At 40.8% G+C, this 18,917-nt stretch overlaps 1 protein-coding gene across 2 annotated transcripts in view; it reads right to left on the reverse strand.

Moving 5' to 3' along the window:
- Positions 1-12,592, reverse strand: part of PARVA (parvin alpha) — a 90,594-nt gene extending 78,002 nt beyond the window's left edge. The window contains exon 1 of one of the 2 annotated variants that reach the window (XM_039537416.1): positions 12,471-12,592. Coding sequence is in view for 1 of the 2 variants with exons in the window: in XM_039537414.1 (XP_039393348.1) it covers positions 11,757-11,895 (139 nt within the window). In the remaining variant the exon portion in view is untranslated. Of the gene's footprint in view, positions 1-11,756; positions 12,039-12,470 lie in introns of those variants that run through there. The other variant, XM_039537414.1, reaches the window with a different exon arrangement.
- Positions 12,593-18,917: the final 6,325 nt, after the last annotated feature.

The following is an 18,917-nucleotide window of genomic DNA, read 5'->3' on the forward strand; positions in this document are numbered from 1 at the left end:
GTTAACAGTACTGCACAAGTAATAGGAGAGCAGAACATTTAGGACATGGAAGTGTCTTATTCAACCCCATTTTGGCCTTATAGCTCCTTGTCTAATTTTTATTTCTTTAATATTTTGAGTGAATTTAGCAGTTGTCTGAGCCTAGAATCAGGTGCAGGAATAATGCAAGCAGATGCTGTGTAATCTTCCCAACACAGCTTTGCCAAATACAACCCACTCTTGACCTACAGCATCCTTGTTTTTCTGCTCCTATGATTCCCCTGGCCTGAGCACAGGTTGCCAACCATGTGCAACTGTGCCAAGTTGCGTGGTGAACTAGGGACTTGCTTAAGACCAGTGATCAGATGTGGCTTATGGTCCAACTCACATTTCAGTCAGTCAAGGTGAGTTAATTCACTCTCTTACCTACCTCCTCCCTCTTCCCTTCTCAAAAGAGATAGGGACACTAAATCAAGTAACACAATCCACTAATAAGTATTAGTTGAGACATTAAATAGAAAAGGTTGTACTTTCTTCATTAAGGGCTAATCAGTTTCCCCTTTACACATAGTGGGAAAGGAGTGAGGAACCTCTGCTATCTTATACAGATACATAAATTACAGCCCTTGCACTCAAAGGAGCACAGGGATGGCTCTGAGCTGGGAAACGGGACAGAGAATAGGCAGAGAGTAGCTCAAAAAGCTTCCCCTCTCCCACTAAATTCAGGCCAGGAGCATCTGTAAGGTGGGAAGCTCTAGGAAGTATTTGCCTTCTGGTTTTCATACTGGAACAGGATGGTACAATACTGCTTCCAGTGCAGAGCCGCAGCTAAATCCATGATTTAGCTCTAAATAGTTCCAGTTACTGTGGGCGTTTTTGGTTCCTGGGTCCACTAGGGGAAGAAACTAAGCTTAACAGTGCAGCCTTGTCTCAATGGGCATGTCTATTCTGCTCCAGAAGGGTCTCAGAACCCAAGGTCCAACATGCCAGAATAAATGAAATAATAAATAAAAAGTTTGTCTATCTAAACTTCAGGCAACTCTGCCATCCATTGGTGAGAAATTTAGGAGGCCTGACACTAATTAAACTGCTTTGCCAGCGGCAGGGTCAGAAAAGGGGGTCACCCTGCATGGTATTACATTGTCTTCAAAGTCATCAAACAAAGTAAAGAACCAAACAAAAAATAAGCTGCCTTTCAGGGATACTGGCCTAGTGGGACTCTCAAAACTTTAGACTACAGACGCTCCCCGGGTTATGCAAGACCTGACTTATGCAAATTCGCACTTACGGAAAAAGTTCCATAAATCAAAAATAGGATTTTCGAGTTGCGGAAATTTTTGCGTAACGTAGGGGTATACATTTCCAACTTACGCAACATTCGAGTTCCACAAGGCTTTCCGGAACAGAACAATTGCATTAAGTCGGGGGGTGTCTGTAGTAGTCTTGGGAGACTGGCGAGTTTCTTGAGGATTTAGGGCCTCCCAATATATTATTCACTCATTCTAGAGCCTGGGAGATCTTTTCCATTGATAAGGCTGAAGATGAGAAAACCTCAACGATTCCTCACCTTCCAGACAGATTCCTGAAACTATAAGAAAACTGTAGTGGTATTTTCTTTTGCTCTGAATCTACATTTAAAGGTTATCCTGACTACAGGGGCTCATTGTATTGAGGAAAGACTGTAATGAAACCAAGATAATTTTCTATTTATTATGTTGGGGTGGTTTTATTCAGCTAGATTTACATTAATCCTTGAGGTCCAGATGTGTATCTTTTGTCAAATAGCTCTGGGATAGCAATACTGCTAAATCCAAAGGAATGAATGAAAACTCACACTGAAATAAAACACAAGAGTCTGAGCTGGTTTTTGGCTGTGCCTTTCCTTCCGATTATTGCGTTGACTTTTAATTTTGAAACATCAATGGTAATTTTAAACTGTTGGAGGCTGTTCCCCCATTTGATTAATGATGATGTTAAACAACACTTTATGCTAATCCTTTCTACCTTTCATCTGGATAATTCCTATGTATCTAGTTCCTTTCACCTGGGACTGAGGTGAAATGAGTTGGAGTGATCAGGAGGTGTGCCCTTTCTCATATCTGGCCACAGCCTATGGCCTGACCTATTTTCATTGTTGATCACAGTGCCTTCCCTGTTCTGAGATGTTTGTATCTTCACACATAGGGCTCGGGCCTGCCAATGCATACAACACACAACACTGCTATTCCCATTGCACTACAACTGGCAGCATTTGCAAGACCAGATCTATAATTTGTGGAAGTTGCTGTTTAAATAATTATTATTTATTTGCATTACTGTAGCACCTAGGACTCCTAGTCATGAACCAGGCCCCCATTATGCTAAGTGCTAGAAAACTCAGAACAAAAAGACAGTCCCAGTCCTTGAAGGTAGTATCTGGCACAAGTGTATGATGCTCCCAAGAATGCTGAATCCTTCTTAACTCAGTCTTTCACAATACTAATTTTACCATGTGTAATTTTAACTATACTTAGTAATAACAGGGCTCTGCTGAATTCAGCACCTAACACAGAATGCTTTTAAAACTGTGTATTTACACTTCCTTTAATCTACTCTATGGAAATGTCTGTTTTATTCTGTTTTGGCACCAATAAGAACAGAAGATGAAGAAATTATTACAGGGTTAAAAAAAAAAAAGAAGTGGGAAAAGGACATTTTTTTGCAGCAAGCAACTTGCCCAGTTAACCTGGGACTGACACAGTTCCAAAAAGAATTTAGTGGCTCTGAGCCTGCATGCCAATTTTCATAGAAAACACAAGCACAAGGATTCAAGGAACTTTTTTCCACAAAAGAGACTTATTGAGAAGTCAAGAGGGATTAAACCCGGACTTACGCAAAAACAGTTCAATGCATGAAAAAGACTCTGAATCAAAAGGTAAATCAGACAAAAAAATTAAGAAATACAAAAGTGGCATGGGGAAATCACATTCTGTTTGAAAAGGCAGCTCACGTATCCCACAAGCACCTTAGTCCTGAGCTACCTCAATAGGCAGCTCCATGCATGTGTCAAATTCCTGATGCTGCCCTTACAAGAAGAATGTACTGTACCTGGGTTGGGTGATTCTCCCTCAGTAGGACATGCAGGGATACTTTGATGATGAGTGGCAATGGTCAAGGAAGTAAGTAAATTGTTCTGGTCTGTGGCTTTCCAAGTGTGTTGTTTTCAAATTGCACTGGTACTATTTGCTCCTTACGGTCCAGAGACATCTGACCAGGGAGTGGTCCAAGCAAAATCCTCAAAGGGACCCTCTGCACCCAGAATTAGACCCCTACCCACACCCATCACATTGGTGGCAGTCGTTCCCTTGGACTTCTAGGGGACTATGGACTATAGCATGCAAATTGTGGATGTAGGACAGATAGATGGTAAGATCTCAAAGGACAGGAAGAGAGTGTTTCTCCACTAGTGATTCCATGTATAATTTGCTGGTTTTGTACTAACCTTTTCTCAACAGTTTCAAGTCTCTGGCATCCAGCAGTTGCTGCTTCACTGGCTGCCTTAGTAAGGACAGATAGCAAGGTACAGACGTATCCTTATTTCATAGGGGTAGCATCTCTCACATATGAGCCTTAGGGGACTGTCCCAATTTCTAACCTTTTTTTTACTTTTGTTTCTTCACATACTGTCTGTTTTTATAGGGTTAGACAACAACTAAAAACAACTTGAGGGAAAGAATCAGGATTCTAAAAGTTAAATAATGTTACTGAGTTTTTGGTGTGTTTTTTTTTAAATAGTAAGCAAATACTTTTAAAAGACTGCAGTACTGTCAACACCAATTGATCAAAAATCATAAGCCAGGTGCCAAAAAACTAGGAGATTATTTTTAAATGTCATGATTTTTAAGTCAAATAATGAAGGGTTCTTTTTATTGGCCTTCTGGTTTCTGAACATCTAGGGTTCACTTTCAGGTCACTCTTTCAAGCTTTTGTCTGCAATCATCGGAGCTAGAAATATACTTTACAAAAATGAAAGGTGAGAATCACTTATAACCACAAGACTCCAGGAGCTGAAGCTGCAAGAGAACACCAAATATTGCTAGATTGAAGAGTTGGCAATACTGAGACTAAAAGGTGCTGAAATGTCAGAAATATTCTAATTTAAATTTCACAAAGCCTCAGAGAGGGGAGTAAAAGATAGAAAGATATTTAAATACTTAGAAGATAATGTTGAAGAACCTTAGATTGTAAATTCCCTGGGGCAGGGACTGTATTCACTGTGTACGTGTATTTACAGTGCTTAGCACAAATAGAAATGCTAATGTGTTTTTTAAACTTTTTATTAAATAATTAAAAACAGAAGTTCTATTTAACAGTGTCCTGTTTATTGCTGAGAGCAGTACCAGTGCAAACAGGGCGGGAATCCAAATACCACTTCAGCTGCTCTTGGAACTACCTGCAACTAGTGGGAAACAACTTGGCGGGAGCCAGAGCCAGCATTCCAAACTGTCAGAGTTGTCACCAACGGTGGGCAGGAGCAATGTGAGACTGCACTGGGAAGGCACCTGGCACCATTGCAGGTGCTGCCCTTGTATTTCCTGTCCACACTGGCACAGAATAATTACCTCTGCAGTTTTGCTGTCTTGTGCTGAACAATTGCTTCAGTGCAAGCAGCACATACCTGGTACTCCCTGCCATTAAAGGTATAGTGGTGGCTGTCACTTATAAACAGCTGATACATATTTTCTGAGACAAACTCACAGACTGAAGTCTTTATCTGGGTAGACTTTCTCTTCCTTATAAATACTGCAGATATGTTCAGAAAGGTCTATAGGAGCGAAGAGACAACAAATAAAAGTAATTTAACTCTTAGGAGTGAGGCAATCTGGATTCTCCTCTTTCACTATTCTTCTCATCATTTCTTTCCTCCTTATTTTCAGTTGTTCCTGCTACTTAATCAACTCACTGTATTTTCCATTTCTCAGTGCCTGCTCCAACCCATTTCATTTTTCAGAGGTGATACTAATTGGATTTCACCTGACACCTAGGACCACATTTGTCTGTACATAAGGAAGAAGAGAATGTGCATAAATGTAGTATACCAGGGAGCGGAAGGTTATAATCACATACTACACTTCAAATGCTATGCATTAACTTCAATATCCTGAGGAAATATACCATGTCAGACCTCTGAAACACAAGCATACTGCAATTCTAATGTGATAATAAGGCCTAGAAACAAAATACTAATGTTTCATTCACAAACTTTACCTACTTTCTCATACAGAATAAGAAGGTCTTGATACGTACCTATTCCTCTTCCCAGTGTGTATCCCATTTCAAATCTAATATTAGCCAAGAGTAGAAGTAAAAACCCATTTAAACTTTCTTAGAATCCCTACTCACTCCCTTGAAATGAAGCACGAAGTAGAGATGAACAAACCTCAATCCCATATTTCTGTAGAATTTACAACAATGGGGACAGATTCTGCAACCCTTGCTCATGCTAAATAGTACTTAGTCATGCAAATAGGCCCACTAACTACACTAAAACCGCTTGCATGAGTACTAAATGTGTATTTAACTTGAAGAGGGATTGCAGAATTGGATTAATAAAAAGTAGTACTCAGGTCTCAAAAAGAAACAGAAAATTGTTTGTACTCTAAAGAATAAATTTCTTCCATGATGGGACATATATATCAAGAGCAGAGCATTCCTCTGTCCTTCAATCAGCCATATGACACAGCATTTTAGTTACTTTTTATAAAAGGTATACATTTCAGATCATTTAAAATATCTGAAAAGCTCACACCACCGCATGCTTGTAGTCAATTTTATTTTTTTTATCTCTAACTACATTACACTCAGGAACCCAACCTGATATCAACTTAAAGGCTGGGAATTTTGGGGATGTTAGCAAGAAACAGAGTATATGTTTTAGATTTTCCTAACATCATTAACTTCCCTTCAAAGTCAGTAAAAATACAAGCTCCTCTGACCCCTAGCACTGAAGTGAAAACAAAATAAAAAATACGGAAAAATGAGGGAGATAATGTCACAAAAGTGGAAGCTACAGGAAAATTCATTCTAACTCTTGCACCATCAGCACCAAATAAGCTAGATAGAAGAGAGGCCAAATTACTTAAAATTGATGCCATATCAACTGGATGTCTGACTGAGCCCATACATTGAACCGTAATTGCTCTCCATCCAATTCATGGGTCCAAACTGTCTGTTTTGCATCTGCTCCTATGCCAATTTAAGCAATTTTGAACTTTGCTCTGCCTTGCTGAATGTATCACAGATTTATTAGAGTGTCAGGGTCCAATTTTTAAGATTCTCCACTAAGGTAGGCTATTATGAGGTGTGAAATTTTTATGTCCATCAGCCCAGGCCAGGAACATTCAGGAAGAACAATCATATGTGACCTTACTGAACTCACCATGAAATACTCATAAGATAATAATGGAATACACCAGAAAATAAAAAAGGAAGAGATCATTTTGTTCTCTTCTTCCACTACCTTAAAGATTTGCTAGAAAGTGGTCTTGAACACTACGAAGAGCTTACAAAAGTGTTTCTAATTGGTAAAAAGCATTACTGCAAGTAAAATGGGCTTTATAGGCCAGCTAAGGTATTTATCCCTGTGTTATACGATTGAACCTGCTCCAGTTTCATATATGGGATGAATTAAACTTTTAAATATTTATTTAAGGGCTTGATCCTGCTCCAATTTACCTAAACTGGACAGGATCATATTATTTCTTGTATTAAGTGAAAATTAGTTATTTCACCTGTAAGCATGTATTAAAAGATTATCCTTACATTACAAGGACAATTTATAATACATTTTACAAAGATTTAGGCATTTGATTTTTATGTCACTGGATACAACAGTTAACAGAAAGTATAACCTTTTTATTACACATTTTTTTATCTTATCAGAGAAGCAGCCTTTTTAGCCCCAATATTAAGAGTTTAGTTATCCATCCTTAAACTACACCAATGGCCAATGACAAATTGCCAGTAAAATACAGTACAAGAGGCCATGTGAGAGGAAATGATGGTAACACCTTGTATAAAGCAAACTACATTTCTCATCTCCAAAATTTAGGTGTTGTAAAATTGTTTTAAAAATTATTTCAGTGACAATATATTTTACATATAAACATTTCCTTATTGAGGCACTAACATCTGTTCAGACCATAGCTGAAATCAGCTTTATTAGGTAGGAGCATCTCAGGTTATTCTCTAGATTTTGATCCTGGCATGGTACTTTATAGTCTGTCAAGTATTTCTTTATTTTGAATAATGTCTATTATTCCTTGCTCTGCCACTGAACTTACAGTGCAGCTTTGGAGAAGTCACTTAACTTGTTTAGATCATTCAGTTTCCCCATCTGTAAAATAGGGATAATACCAACCTTTGCAAAGAGCTTTCGCGTCCTTGAAGGAAAGGTTCACTAAATGCAAAATATTCATATAAAGGAATTTTATACAAATTATTTTCCTGCATTTGGAATGATGTAGGTTTTACTATTGCTTTCACAAGCAGTTTCCTTAGTTTATTTTTTCATAACTCTTCACCGTACACAGACATTTTAAATGCCAACTGGACTTTGATTTGGCAGAGTATTTGGGCACTGTCTTTATTGTTACAATTTGTAAAAGAGTTCAATATTGTCTTGACTGTTTCAAAGCACTTTTTGATGACACAACTGCGAAGTCACATTTGGATATGTATGATGTATTATTTACAATCGTTATCTAAACACTTAATACAAAAAGTCTTAATATGTAACAGCCTATCATAATACCTACAATAGGTAAAATATCTTTTCTTTAATCATTCAGAACTACTGCTAATTTTTAATCTTTATTGTGAAGAGCCAGGAGAAATAATTTAAAATGTCTTGCCCTAGATGTAACAATATGATGTATACAAAGATATAAACATATTATGTAACAAGAAAGATAAAGGGTGGGATTTTCAAAAGCACCTATGTGAGCAGAAGTCCCATTGACACTTAAAGAGAATAAACTCTTTAACTGCTATATCCCAGTGCTAGAAGCCTGGATAACAAAATGGAAGAACTGTTAAATCATGAAAATAAACTGACACGGTTGATATTACAGAAATCTGGTGGGAGAATTTGCATGACTGGAATGTTAAAATCACTGTTTAGAGAGGGTAAAAGGGGAGATGGGTGGCACTCTCCAGCAAAGATACCATTACTTGTTTTAGATGACTGACATCTTGGAAACACAGGATCTTAAATGTTTATGGATCAATGTTTTAAATGATAAGGTACAAAATGCGATGTTGGTGAGTGTTTGACAGACCACCAAATCAGACTAGAGAACAGAACAAATGGCTTCTTAAGAATCTACTTCAAATGTGTAGAAAGAAAAAGCACGTAATCAAAGGGAACTTCAACTTAGGGGACATATGCTGGAGGTCTCATGCTGCCAGCAGTAAAAAAACCATTGGATTTTCCATAAATTATAGGGAATTTTCTAACACAAGTAGTATTGCACCCAACAAAGGGTATTTCAATATTACACCTCATTTTGACTGACAAAGATGACTTGATCAAGTAAATAAAAGTGATGGCTTAGGTGCAAGTGATTGTAACCTGATTACATTTGTTTTGTGCAAACAGAATACAGTCCCAGCCAGTAATATAAATACTTGGAGGTTTAAAGGCGTCCAATTACTAAAGCTAAAAATAATGAGCAGAATTGATTGAGATAAAAAATCTAAACAGAAAAGTATAATTGAAAATTGGCAATTGTTTAAGAACACTTACAAATCAATATATAACAAATAGGGAAAAAAGCTGTAGTTAATGGCAAGTAAGAAACATGGGCAATTGATAAGGGAAGCTAAATGTAACAGCTAAACATCTCTGGCCGCTAGCATTACTGAAAATAAAGAATTATAAATAAATAATCAGGAAAAAGGGGATTCTTAACAGTACAGATGCAGATGGTAAAATTGTCCATAATGGTGAGGGAAAATTCAGTACATATTTCGAAGATGTATTTGGAACAAAGCTGGATATCGTATTTATGTCATATATTGAGGGTAAAATATTTCCTATTCCAACATTAACTAACAGAAAGCAAGAGTGAGAATGACTCTACAGCCTGGTGGCTGGGGCACTTACTTGGAAGGTGGAAGACCCAGAGTCCAGTTCCCATACTCGAATGACTATTTAATTATTTAGCAAAAGTGGAACAGCTTCAATAGGAGAAACGAGACCTGCATCAGAATATCCCATAGGCCAGTGGTTACGGCACTCTCATGAGAGGTGGGAGACCCCTGTTTAAATCCTTTCTCCTCATCAGGCAAAGGGCAAAACTGAATCCCAGTTTCCCACATCCCAGATTTACAGCCGAGCAGGGGTTTTGAGGATCTCAGTGGAACATAAATTTTGGGCTTTGGCTCCCAAGTCGGGTGGTAGGTACCTGAGTCCTTTTGTGGATCTGGGCTAAAGTGACTCATCAGTAAAGTCAGAAATAGAACCCAAAACTTCCAGTCCCCTGATTTAATCACTATACCGGGCTCATACAAAATCTGACAGGGGAAAAGGTGGTCTCTTCTTTTAATATTCTAGATCTTTTTAAAAACAGTCTAATCATGAGTTACTTTGAGAGAAGGTCACAGACTACAAGAAAACTTTAAAGAGAGAAAAATATTTTACTTTGTTTTGAGATCGATATCGTCAAACATGTTTAGTAAAATGTGCAATGTCGAATGAAATCATTTGTAATTTGTAAACAGTGAAAAATATGATTCAGACTAAAAAAATCCCCACTGTAGTAAGAATCATTCGTGTGTACAATATATACCACAAATATATGTAGGTCATTTAATCTCATGCATTTCTTTAAAGAATTTTTTCTTTAATAAATGAGAAAAATAAAGGAAATTTTGTTGACATAAAGCAACAGAAACAAAGAAATTCTAAGTTAAGTATAACACTGTTATTTCCTCCTGTTAGGCTTTGATACTCCACCAACCTCTCAGATCAACATGCAACTGTACATAAAGTAATCTGTGCTGCCACAGCTTGCCATAACAGGACAAGTCAAGGAGGGTATGATCATCCTTAGTGTTTTCAGTTAGTGTTACAACCTACATTTTAAATATACTGGTTTGTGGCTGATTTGCACAGAGCACAGTTCAGGACACGGGTGCTCAAAACTGACCTTTGCACTATTCCTGCTGGGGCCCTGCAAGAAATTAGAGATGCCTAAAGTCTGCTCCAGCTTATGCCAGATTGCTACAAGGGAACAAAACCAAAAGCAGAGGTTTGGTGTGGCCTGGGGCAACCTGCCAATGCACCTTTTCCTCCAGCAAAACTAATTCTAAGCCACAGGAGGATCACCCTTATATCAGAGTAGATACAAGAACTACAGTGAGAAGAGTTATATAAGCTGGATAGCTGCATAAACAGGACAGATGTGCATAGAAAAGTATCCTCCATGCACTAGTAAAGACAGCTTTAGGGCCATTTCACACTGGTGGCATAGCAGAATGTGGCCATATAGCTGATTCAGACCCATTATGTGTATGCTATTTTTATTTTGGCACTTCATCTCTTTTAGTGAAATGGCATAAATTCCCTAAGTGTTCATCCAACATCTTCCCTTGCCCCACCTAAATCTGGTCCTACATTCCTGGAAAATATCCCCAAGTCTTTAATTTGTGCATCTCCCAACCAGCCACTTATGATTTTTGTCATTAAAATATTAGTAACGAAGCTCAGTGAGAAGTCCTTGCCATCCTTTTCATGATTTTTACTTCTGTTTTGTAGGAAACTGGTTATTCGGCCCAAATACATTATTCCCCCACACAATCCCCTCTGGCTCCTTATTCTTTCGTAACTGTAATCGCTAGATTCTCCAATCAGCTCTGAAATGAAGATGAAAATGAAGCTTAAAGTACATTTCATAAACTACAAATTCCACACTCTGAACGCCGCAAGCGGCTCCAGCAATGTAAACACACAAATCGCCCTGTAGGCTTGCCTTGTCCAGCTGCCAACCGCACATTTTCCCAGGGAACATAAATTGAGATGCACACACACACACACTCCCTGCTTTATACCCATTCTGGGAAGAAATTCCTCCCAGCACAGCACCGCCGAGGAGCGTGCAAAGAGGCCCTGTCACCCCAGAGTCTGCATTAAAGACAACCCTTGTCTTACTAGCCAGAGCACGAGTTTAAGCGGCTTGCCAGCCTCCGCCAACCGAGACCGCCCCGGCCCCAGCGGCTTAGGGCGTGCAGAGCAAGCCAGAGGCTACGCATAGTTAAGGAGCCGATGATGCGCTCCGAGGTGCAGGAGCAGGGAGGGGGCATTGGCGTGGGGGGAGGGCACTGGGAGCGCGCTCAGCTTGGGGGGAGGCTGAGCCCCGGAGGAGCCGCTCCCGCTCCCCCGCCCCCGCCCGGGGCTCCAGCATTTTTCTGGAGCGTGACTCGTTCCACAGGAAAAAACAGCGCGAGCCGCAGCCCGGGCGCACCCAGCCCCTGAGCCCCCTGGCCCGGCCGCAGCCTCCCGGGAGGCCCCGCTGCGGGGCAGAGCGCGCCGAGCGCCACGGTCCCGTCTGCCCCGCTCCTGCTCCTGCTCCAAGGGCAGCGCAGGGCAAAGCGCGCGGGGAGCTGGCTGGGGGTGGGGGGCGCTGCTCCTCCCTCCTGCTTCTCCTCCACACCCCACCGCAGCCAGCCCCTCTCCCCTCCCCAGGGCCGCCCAGCCCCGGGCGCTGCCAGGAGCCGGGCCAACCTGGCCCTTTTACCTTCTTTGGCTTTTTTCCTCCGGGCCAGGGTCCCGCCAAGTTTGCCCAAGAAGGAGTCATCTTTCTTCCGCGACGGGGGCGCCTTGGGGGTGGGGGGGGACTTGGGGGCCGAGGGGGATTTCGGGGGAGAGGTTGCCATGCCGCGCCCGAGTGCAGGGCTGAGGGGAGGCAGGTTTGAAACCCAGCTGGAGCGAGCGGCTGCTCCCTGCTCCAAACGGAAGCGGAATTATTTCAAGCATTTCAAGCAGCTCCTGCTCTCTCCTTCCCTCCCGCCCTCCCGCACCGCGCCACGGAAGGCCGCTCTGTGCGCTCGCCGCTCGCTCAGCCCCTGCTGCACGCCAGGAACTTCGGCCTCTACCCGCCGAGTCCTGCCACATGGCAACCCAGCTCCTGGGGACAGCAGGCCGGGCCGGGCCGGGCGGGTGGCTTGTTTACGGGAGTGGGGTTGCCTGGCTTTGCACTAGGAGCTTAGCTTTCAGAAGAGGGGGAAGATCCCCCACCCCCTCTCTTCCAGGCAGGTGCATCCTACCTGAGATGTACCGGCCAGATATTAAGTGCATGGACTGGGGACTTACCTTACCAAGGAATCAGATTCTGATCTTTCAAAGCAAGATCAGGCCAGGTTTCTCTAATTTAACACTTGGTCCAGACCAGTACCCACAGGGCCCAAGGCTGGTGCGCACAAAATGTTAGCTAAAAGCCACCTTGACGTACCCTTCTCTCCAAGTGTTCCTCAGCCACAACTCAGGCATCTCTTCCATCCTATTTAGATGCTTAAACTGTGCTCATCACATTGGGATTTGGGCCACAAACAGGCCCTTATCCTTCAAACAAATACACATGCTTAACTTCACACATGACATGAGATTAGTCTCATTTAAACCAAAAGAACTACTCAGCTGCTTGAAGTGTTTGCAGGGTCATGGCCCAAATTACTAAATGCTACTATCAGTATTCCTAAATTCTGAAAGTGGGTGGAAAGGATTACAGTTTAAGGGGAATGTTTCCACCATATCTGACCAATTCTCACCAGGAAAAACAACAAGCTAATAAGAAAACACGAGCAAGCTTTCTGCAAGTTTATACTCAAGTTTCGAAATGAGCTTTCATCTCGTAAACCAGGGGTTGGCAACCTTTCAGAAGTGGTGCGCCGAGTCTTCATTTATTCACTCTAATTTAAAGTTTTGCGTGCCAGTAATACATTTTAAAGTTTTGAGAAGGTCTCTTTCTATAAGTCTATAATATATAACTAAACTATTCTTGTATGTAATGTTTAAAAAGCTTCATTTAAAATTAAATTAAAATGCAGAGCCCCCCAGACCGGTGGCCAGGACCCGGGCAGCGTAAATGCCACTGAAAATCAGCTTGCCATAGGTTGCCTACCCACACACTCCCCTCTGTTGCATTCATCACCATAGCATGTGGGTACAATATACTCCACTGATAAGAAACATATAAGTGCAACATATATAGTAAGAAAAAATAAAAAGAAAAGTCAGTAATGTGACAAATATATGTATACGAAAAAGAAACACCGCTTTCTAGTATATTTCCCATTAGGGAGAAGCACTGGGCCTGTTTTCTTAATTGATTTGTAAATAAGTAGCCTGGAAGAAAAGTATAATAAAAACCACACAGTTTACCATGATTGGCAGTCTGTTCAGGAGAGGCCCAGGAGCGGGACAGCATTAGTGTCATCTGGATGTGCTACTTTCACTTACCACTTAATCACTTGATTAACAATTTAGGCAAAAAGCCACACACACTTCATGCAAATATCTGGCTATCCATTAGGCATAATAAGTGAAATGAAATTACCATGAGGATATTTCTAAATCAGTTAATAATTGTGTTTACAAGTCAGTAACGGTGAGTATCCGATGAGACACAGACATAAATGAGTATTTACTGTATACTGTTTGTACATGCCCTAGAGAACAACATTATACAGCCATACAGTGCCATTGTTCTAAAAGTGGCATTGGCTTGAGGGTTGGCAGGATATCACATTTCCTTATGTTTGCTCGCTCTCTGACTCATAGCATTTATTGTATTTTTGAACAGTTATCTGCATATTCTACAGGGTTTCACATGCTACTAAAATCAACTCTATTTTTCAGACGTTTTGTTTACTCAGACACTGTGTGGATCAGGTCAGCAGGTGCTTTAAATATATTTTTTTAAGGATGTAGCTAGAGACTTTTCTAAAAGAGGAGAGAGAAATAAATATAGCCTCAAGACCTTCATATGAGCACACGGAGAAGGCCTGGATATTTACACATAATTACACAGCTAGATTCAAATTTATACCTAATTTATGCATGTAAATACGTGCTTATGGATGTAAATCTTATGGGCACAGGAGTTTAAAAAGATTTTTTTCAAGTGCAGGTCTGGCTGCCTTTCTGCCACCAGATTCCATCTTAAAGACAGAAAGGACAAATCAGATATTTTGCCAGCTACAATGCATACTGGGGTACATAGCCTTATAGCATGCAACATCTGAGCTAACTGTTCAATTGCCAGGTTACTTGTTCAACTAAAAAGCCCTGGTACCTTTTTTCTACCTGGTCTCTCTCTTTATTTTAAAAATATGGACATTTAATTCAGAATAATATATTACGCAACATCTTTTATGGGAGAGATTTTGGTGCCAGGAGGTGGTGGGGAAAAAAATGAATGTGCCTTTAAAATCAGTTGAATTTAATTTGAGACCACAAATATTAAATTGTCTTAACAACAATTGTTATTCCTGGGGACGCTATAGTGGCAGAGTTATGGTTGTTGGTGCCTTAACTGTGCATTTACCTTAACATATTTGGAATTTTTTAAAGTATAACTTTAACTCTGAATTTCCTCGTTTGAAATTCTTAGTATTGGAATAATTACAACATCACTGTAATGTTCTTTACCCTTAATTTACCTGCTCCATCTTAACTTAGTGTTTCTGTCTGGAAACATATAGAACATTGAATTAAAACTACATACAATAATACAAAGACTACCTACATATGCATAAGGGGGAAGTTATGGGTGATGTAGAAAACAACTTTAAATTTCTCGGCTTTTATTTGTGTAAACTCGTAACCTTATATAAAGTTGCAGTAATATAGGTCTAGTGGGTTTGTCGGGGAGAGGTTGTTTTGGCTTTTTACATTCCATATCCCTAGGGCTCATACAAAAAAACCCATCATATCTACACAGTCATATGCTCCTTCTTATACAGCCCTTCATATCTGGCTTTTTTTGAGGTTACCACAGGGTCATATCGCTCAGAGTGATCAAGTTAGAATGACGTACAACTGCAGTGAAGGAAGGATTTTATCCAAACTAATTTTCTCAGTAAGCTGAGAGGAACAGAATAATATACTCATAGTCTAGGCCAGTGGTTCTCAAACTGCGGTCCACGAACCACCAGTGGTCCATGAGCTCCATTCAGGTGGTCCATGGATAGTTCCCTCTAAGGCCTGGTCTACACTAAGAAGGGGGTTTGAATTAGGGTACGCAAATTCAGCTACGTGAATAGCGTAGCTGAATTCGAAGTACCCTAATTCGAACAACTCACCCGTCCAGACGCGGCGGGGTCGAACTCCGCGGCTCCCCCGTCGACTCCGCCAACTCCTTCTGCCGAGGTGGAGTACCGGAGTCGACCGCGGCGCTTCCGGAGTTCGAACTATCGCGTCTAGATCAGACGCGATAGTTCGAACTCCAAAAAGTCGAACTCTCCGCGTCGAACCGGCAGGTAAGCGTAGACGTACCCTAAGGTGCGCGCCTGGGCGGCCGCACAGAAGAGAATGAAGGGCCATCCACCTAATTAGTGGAGCTGCGCAGGCGTGGCTCCACAAATTAGGTGCCTGGACCCTGGAGAAGATGCAAATGTAAGGTGAGGTGGTGGCCTTGGGGGGAGTAGGTGGGAGGGGACAGTGGGGTGAGAAGAAGGAGTGGGGGGAATTTGGGACATGCAGGGCTGAGGTGGCCAGAGAAAGAGGTGACTTTCCCCAGCTCCAAGGCTGTGGCTGCTGGGGAGAGATGGCCCTCCTTCCCAGCCCTAGCTCTGTGGCAAGGGAGAGACCCCTACTCCTTCCCAGCCCTGGTTTGGGAGCTGCTGCGGCAGGGGAGAGAGGGCACATCCATCACGTTAGAAAGAGAAGACTACTAATATTAAGATATATGAGCTGTGCTTTTATTTGTAGAACAAAAGTTAATAAGTTTTTTTATATATATAGCGCTTTTATCCAAAGTGCTTTATAATAGTTAGCTAATGATACAAACAACATTTGGAAAGATCATTAAGTGGTCCACTGAGACCCTCAGCAATTTTCAAGTGGCCCATGGAAAAAAAAAGTTTGAGAACCACTGATCTAGGCAAATAATAAGGAGAGCTAGATTAGTGGAAAGAATACCACAGCTTATATTTATATGTGGCCTCAGATAACTGATTCACAGGAGAAAGATCAGCTTTGATATTATAGCTGGTTTTCACTACATTTCTGCTATTTAACACAGGGTTCAAGTTGGGCTGACTAAGGCAAAGTCAGACAGTAAATTAGATTGGATCAGAGCTCAACATGTTTCTTCTAACTACACTTTTTCTCTAACCTTTAGACCACATGATCCTCAGACACTGAGTGGAATTTCAAGATCACTCAGTGTTGGCATACTGGTGCTCTCATTGTAGTCAGTTGTGGCATTCTCATTGGCTTCAGTGAGAGCAGAATTAGGCCAGTTCTGAATGCTTTTGAAAATCCCACCCTAAATATTTTTCTGAATATTTGCAATCAACCATCTGCTGAAGCCTTGACCTGCCAACTCTATGCAGCTAATTGCTAAGTATTCATCTCATTATTTCTGTAAGCTTGTTAATAGCTAACAGCAAATTAAGAGAGGATACTTAGGTGACACTGCATATCTACCTAAGTTTTACTTGTTTCTCTCTCTGCTAATCAAAAAATGGAGATCAATACCCATAAAATAACTTGATAACATTAAAGAAAAGTTTTTGGCAACCCTCTCGTCTTTTCCCCCACTCCTCTAAGGAGCCCCCTACACCTCAACAACAAAAAATAGAACTAACAAGATTCATGCTTAGCTTCACCATTGAATCACATCCTCATTCATTTGTTTGTACATTTTCTGGTTAGCTTGTAAGCTCTTTGGGACAAGGATCTTGTCTTTATACCTTCCTAATGTACCCAGCAGTGTGGGCACTATAGAAATAAAAACCACCATTATAATATAAATGTCAAGAAAACAGTTGATCTCCAAGTAGCTCATTCATAAATATGTTGTGTGCTCATCTTACATGTTAGAACCTCTAAAGAACTAGCCCAACACTTAATAAATAAAAACTGTAGGTGAAAAAGGAGGCCTACTGTATACAATGTCATAAATAAGCTCACACAGCTTTTAGTGATATATGTCACTACTTACAGTCAACTATAAACAATAGGCCAGAGTTACATGATTCTAGAATCAGACCCATGCCATATTTATTTAAATCTGAACTCACTGGGACAGCCTCACTTAAATACCACTGAAAGATTTTTGGTAATAGTCCTTTGTATTTACAAATGCATATGCTTCATCTGTGTCCCAAGCCTCGTATGCCACATTTCTATTAATATTCCAGCAAGTGAATATTCCTGGCAAGAATGGTCACCAAGGGTCTGCTGCAAAGCTCATTGAAATCCATGGAAGGACTCCCCACAGTGGATTTCAGATTGGGGCTCAAAAGGGCAATATTTTCAATGTATATTTGTGCAATGTGAGTTCCTAATTTGTAGCTGAGATATTCACACTACAAACTGACTGTAAAAGGCACCCTCATTCTGTCAGTGAACGGAAACATACCACATGACCTGTGTCTCCAGTCAAAAACCACAAACCAGCTATGGACTTAGATTTATTTGCAAGAATTATTGGGTGAATAATTGTGAATAACAAATACATTTGAGGAGACCACACAATCTGTTCATGCACAATATGCAAACTAAAGTTGAGGTGAATTCCATTGAATAATTTATTCATTACAAGTTATTCACTAAATTCTAGCCATATGGATTTGCTTGTCATGAAGGCCATAGGGATAGCTGTCACTCTATAACAATGTAAATATACTACCATACAAACAACTTCAGGGCACAGTCTAAAATGCAATGGTCACAGCTCTAGATCTTTTTAATGGTGGGAAGGCTTACTAAGGTATAAAATGGAGCCCATTTTTAATAGAAAAAGCAGCTTAATTCAGCTTTTTGGAAGTGGCTTTTGCCAAAACCTGCCTCCCATCATCAGTTTGGGGTCCAGCACAGGATGCATTTGCAGTCTATTTTGGATATAAGTGAACAAAAATGCTGGTGCCTTATTATACAATATGGTAAACTACTGTTGTCACTTTTGCTCAGAGGGACCCAGCCAGTTACCTCAAAGCAATCACAATGATATGCCCTGTGTTCATAAAAAAAAAAAGTGCAAACCTGAAGAGCTATCCAGACTGTATATTGTAACAATATACATCATTTCCAGCTCTGTAGTATCACTAGATAAGCCAACCTATACAAGCTTGCTACACACATTGTAACAAGCTTGAATGGCTGCCATATTTCCTGCTTCCTCTTTGCTTCCAAGCTGGAGAAGCACAAGATCTTGAGGGGGGAGGGGAAGGAAGAGGAGATAACCACCCCTAAGGGTTCAGGGAGCTGAGCAACATTTAGCCATGTGGAGCCAAATCCTGCCTCCATTTACTTCAATGCAACCCCACTGATTTCAGTTTGCTTAGCAGCCATTTACTGAAGTTAGTTCAATTGCCTGGGTATAAATGAGGACAGAATTTGACCCAGAACTTCCAGTAAAGCTAGAGGGTGGATAAATTCTATGGAAATCTGAGAATTTAGGAGTCACAATATCAGGAATACCACTGCTCTGAGTATCTGTCTCTGAGGCAGATCAGAGAGAAGGAAAATGACATCACAGCAGAAGGAAAGTGAGAGCTCAAAGCTGCCAAAAACTCCCCTAACCTTTTAGAGGCAGCTTCTGTCCATCTGTCATCTGAGGAGAGGGGACCATCCATCAATTCAGAACTGATGATGTGAGGGTGGGGTGGAGAAAAGAAAATGTGCTGCCTAAGCCAGCTCTCCTCACCTTGCTCACATTCAGTATTTCAAA

This window comes from Mauremys reevesii, linkage group 4 (genome assembly GCF_016161935.1).
Source record: "Mauremys reevesii isolate NIE-2019 linkage group 4, ASM1616193v1, whole genome shotgun sequence".
In the NCBI taxonomy this organism is placed as follows: Eukaryota; Metazoa; Chordata; order Testudines; family Geoemydidae; genus Mauremys; species Mauremys reevesii.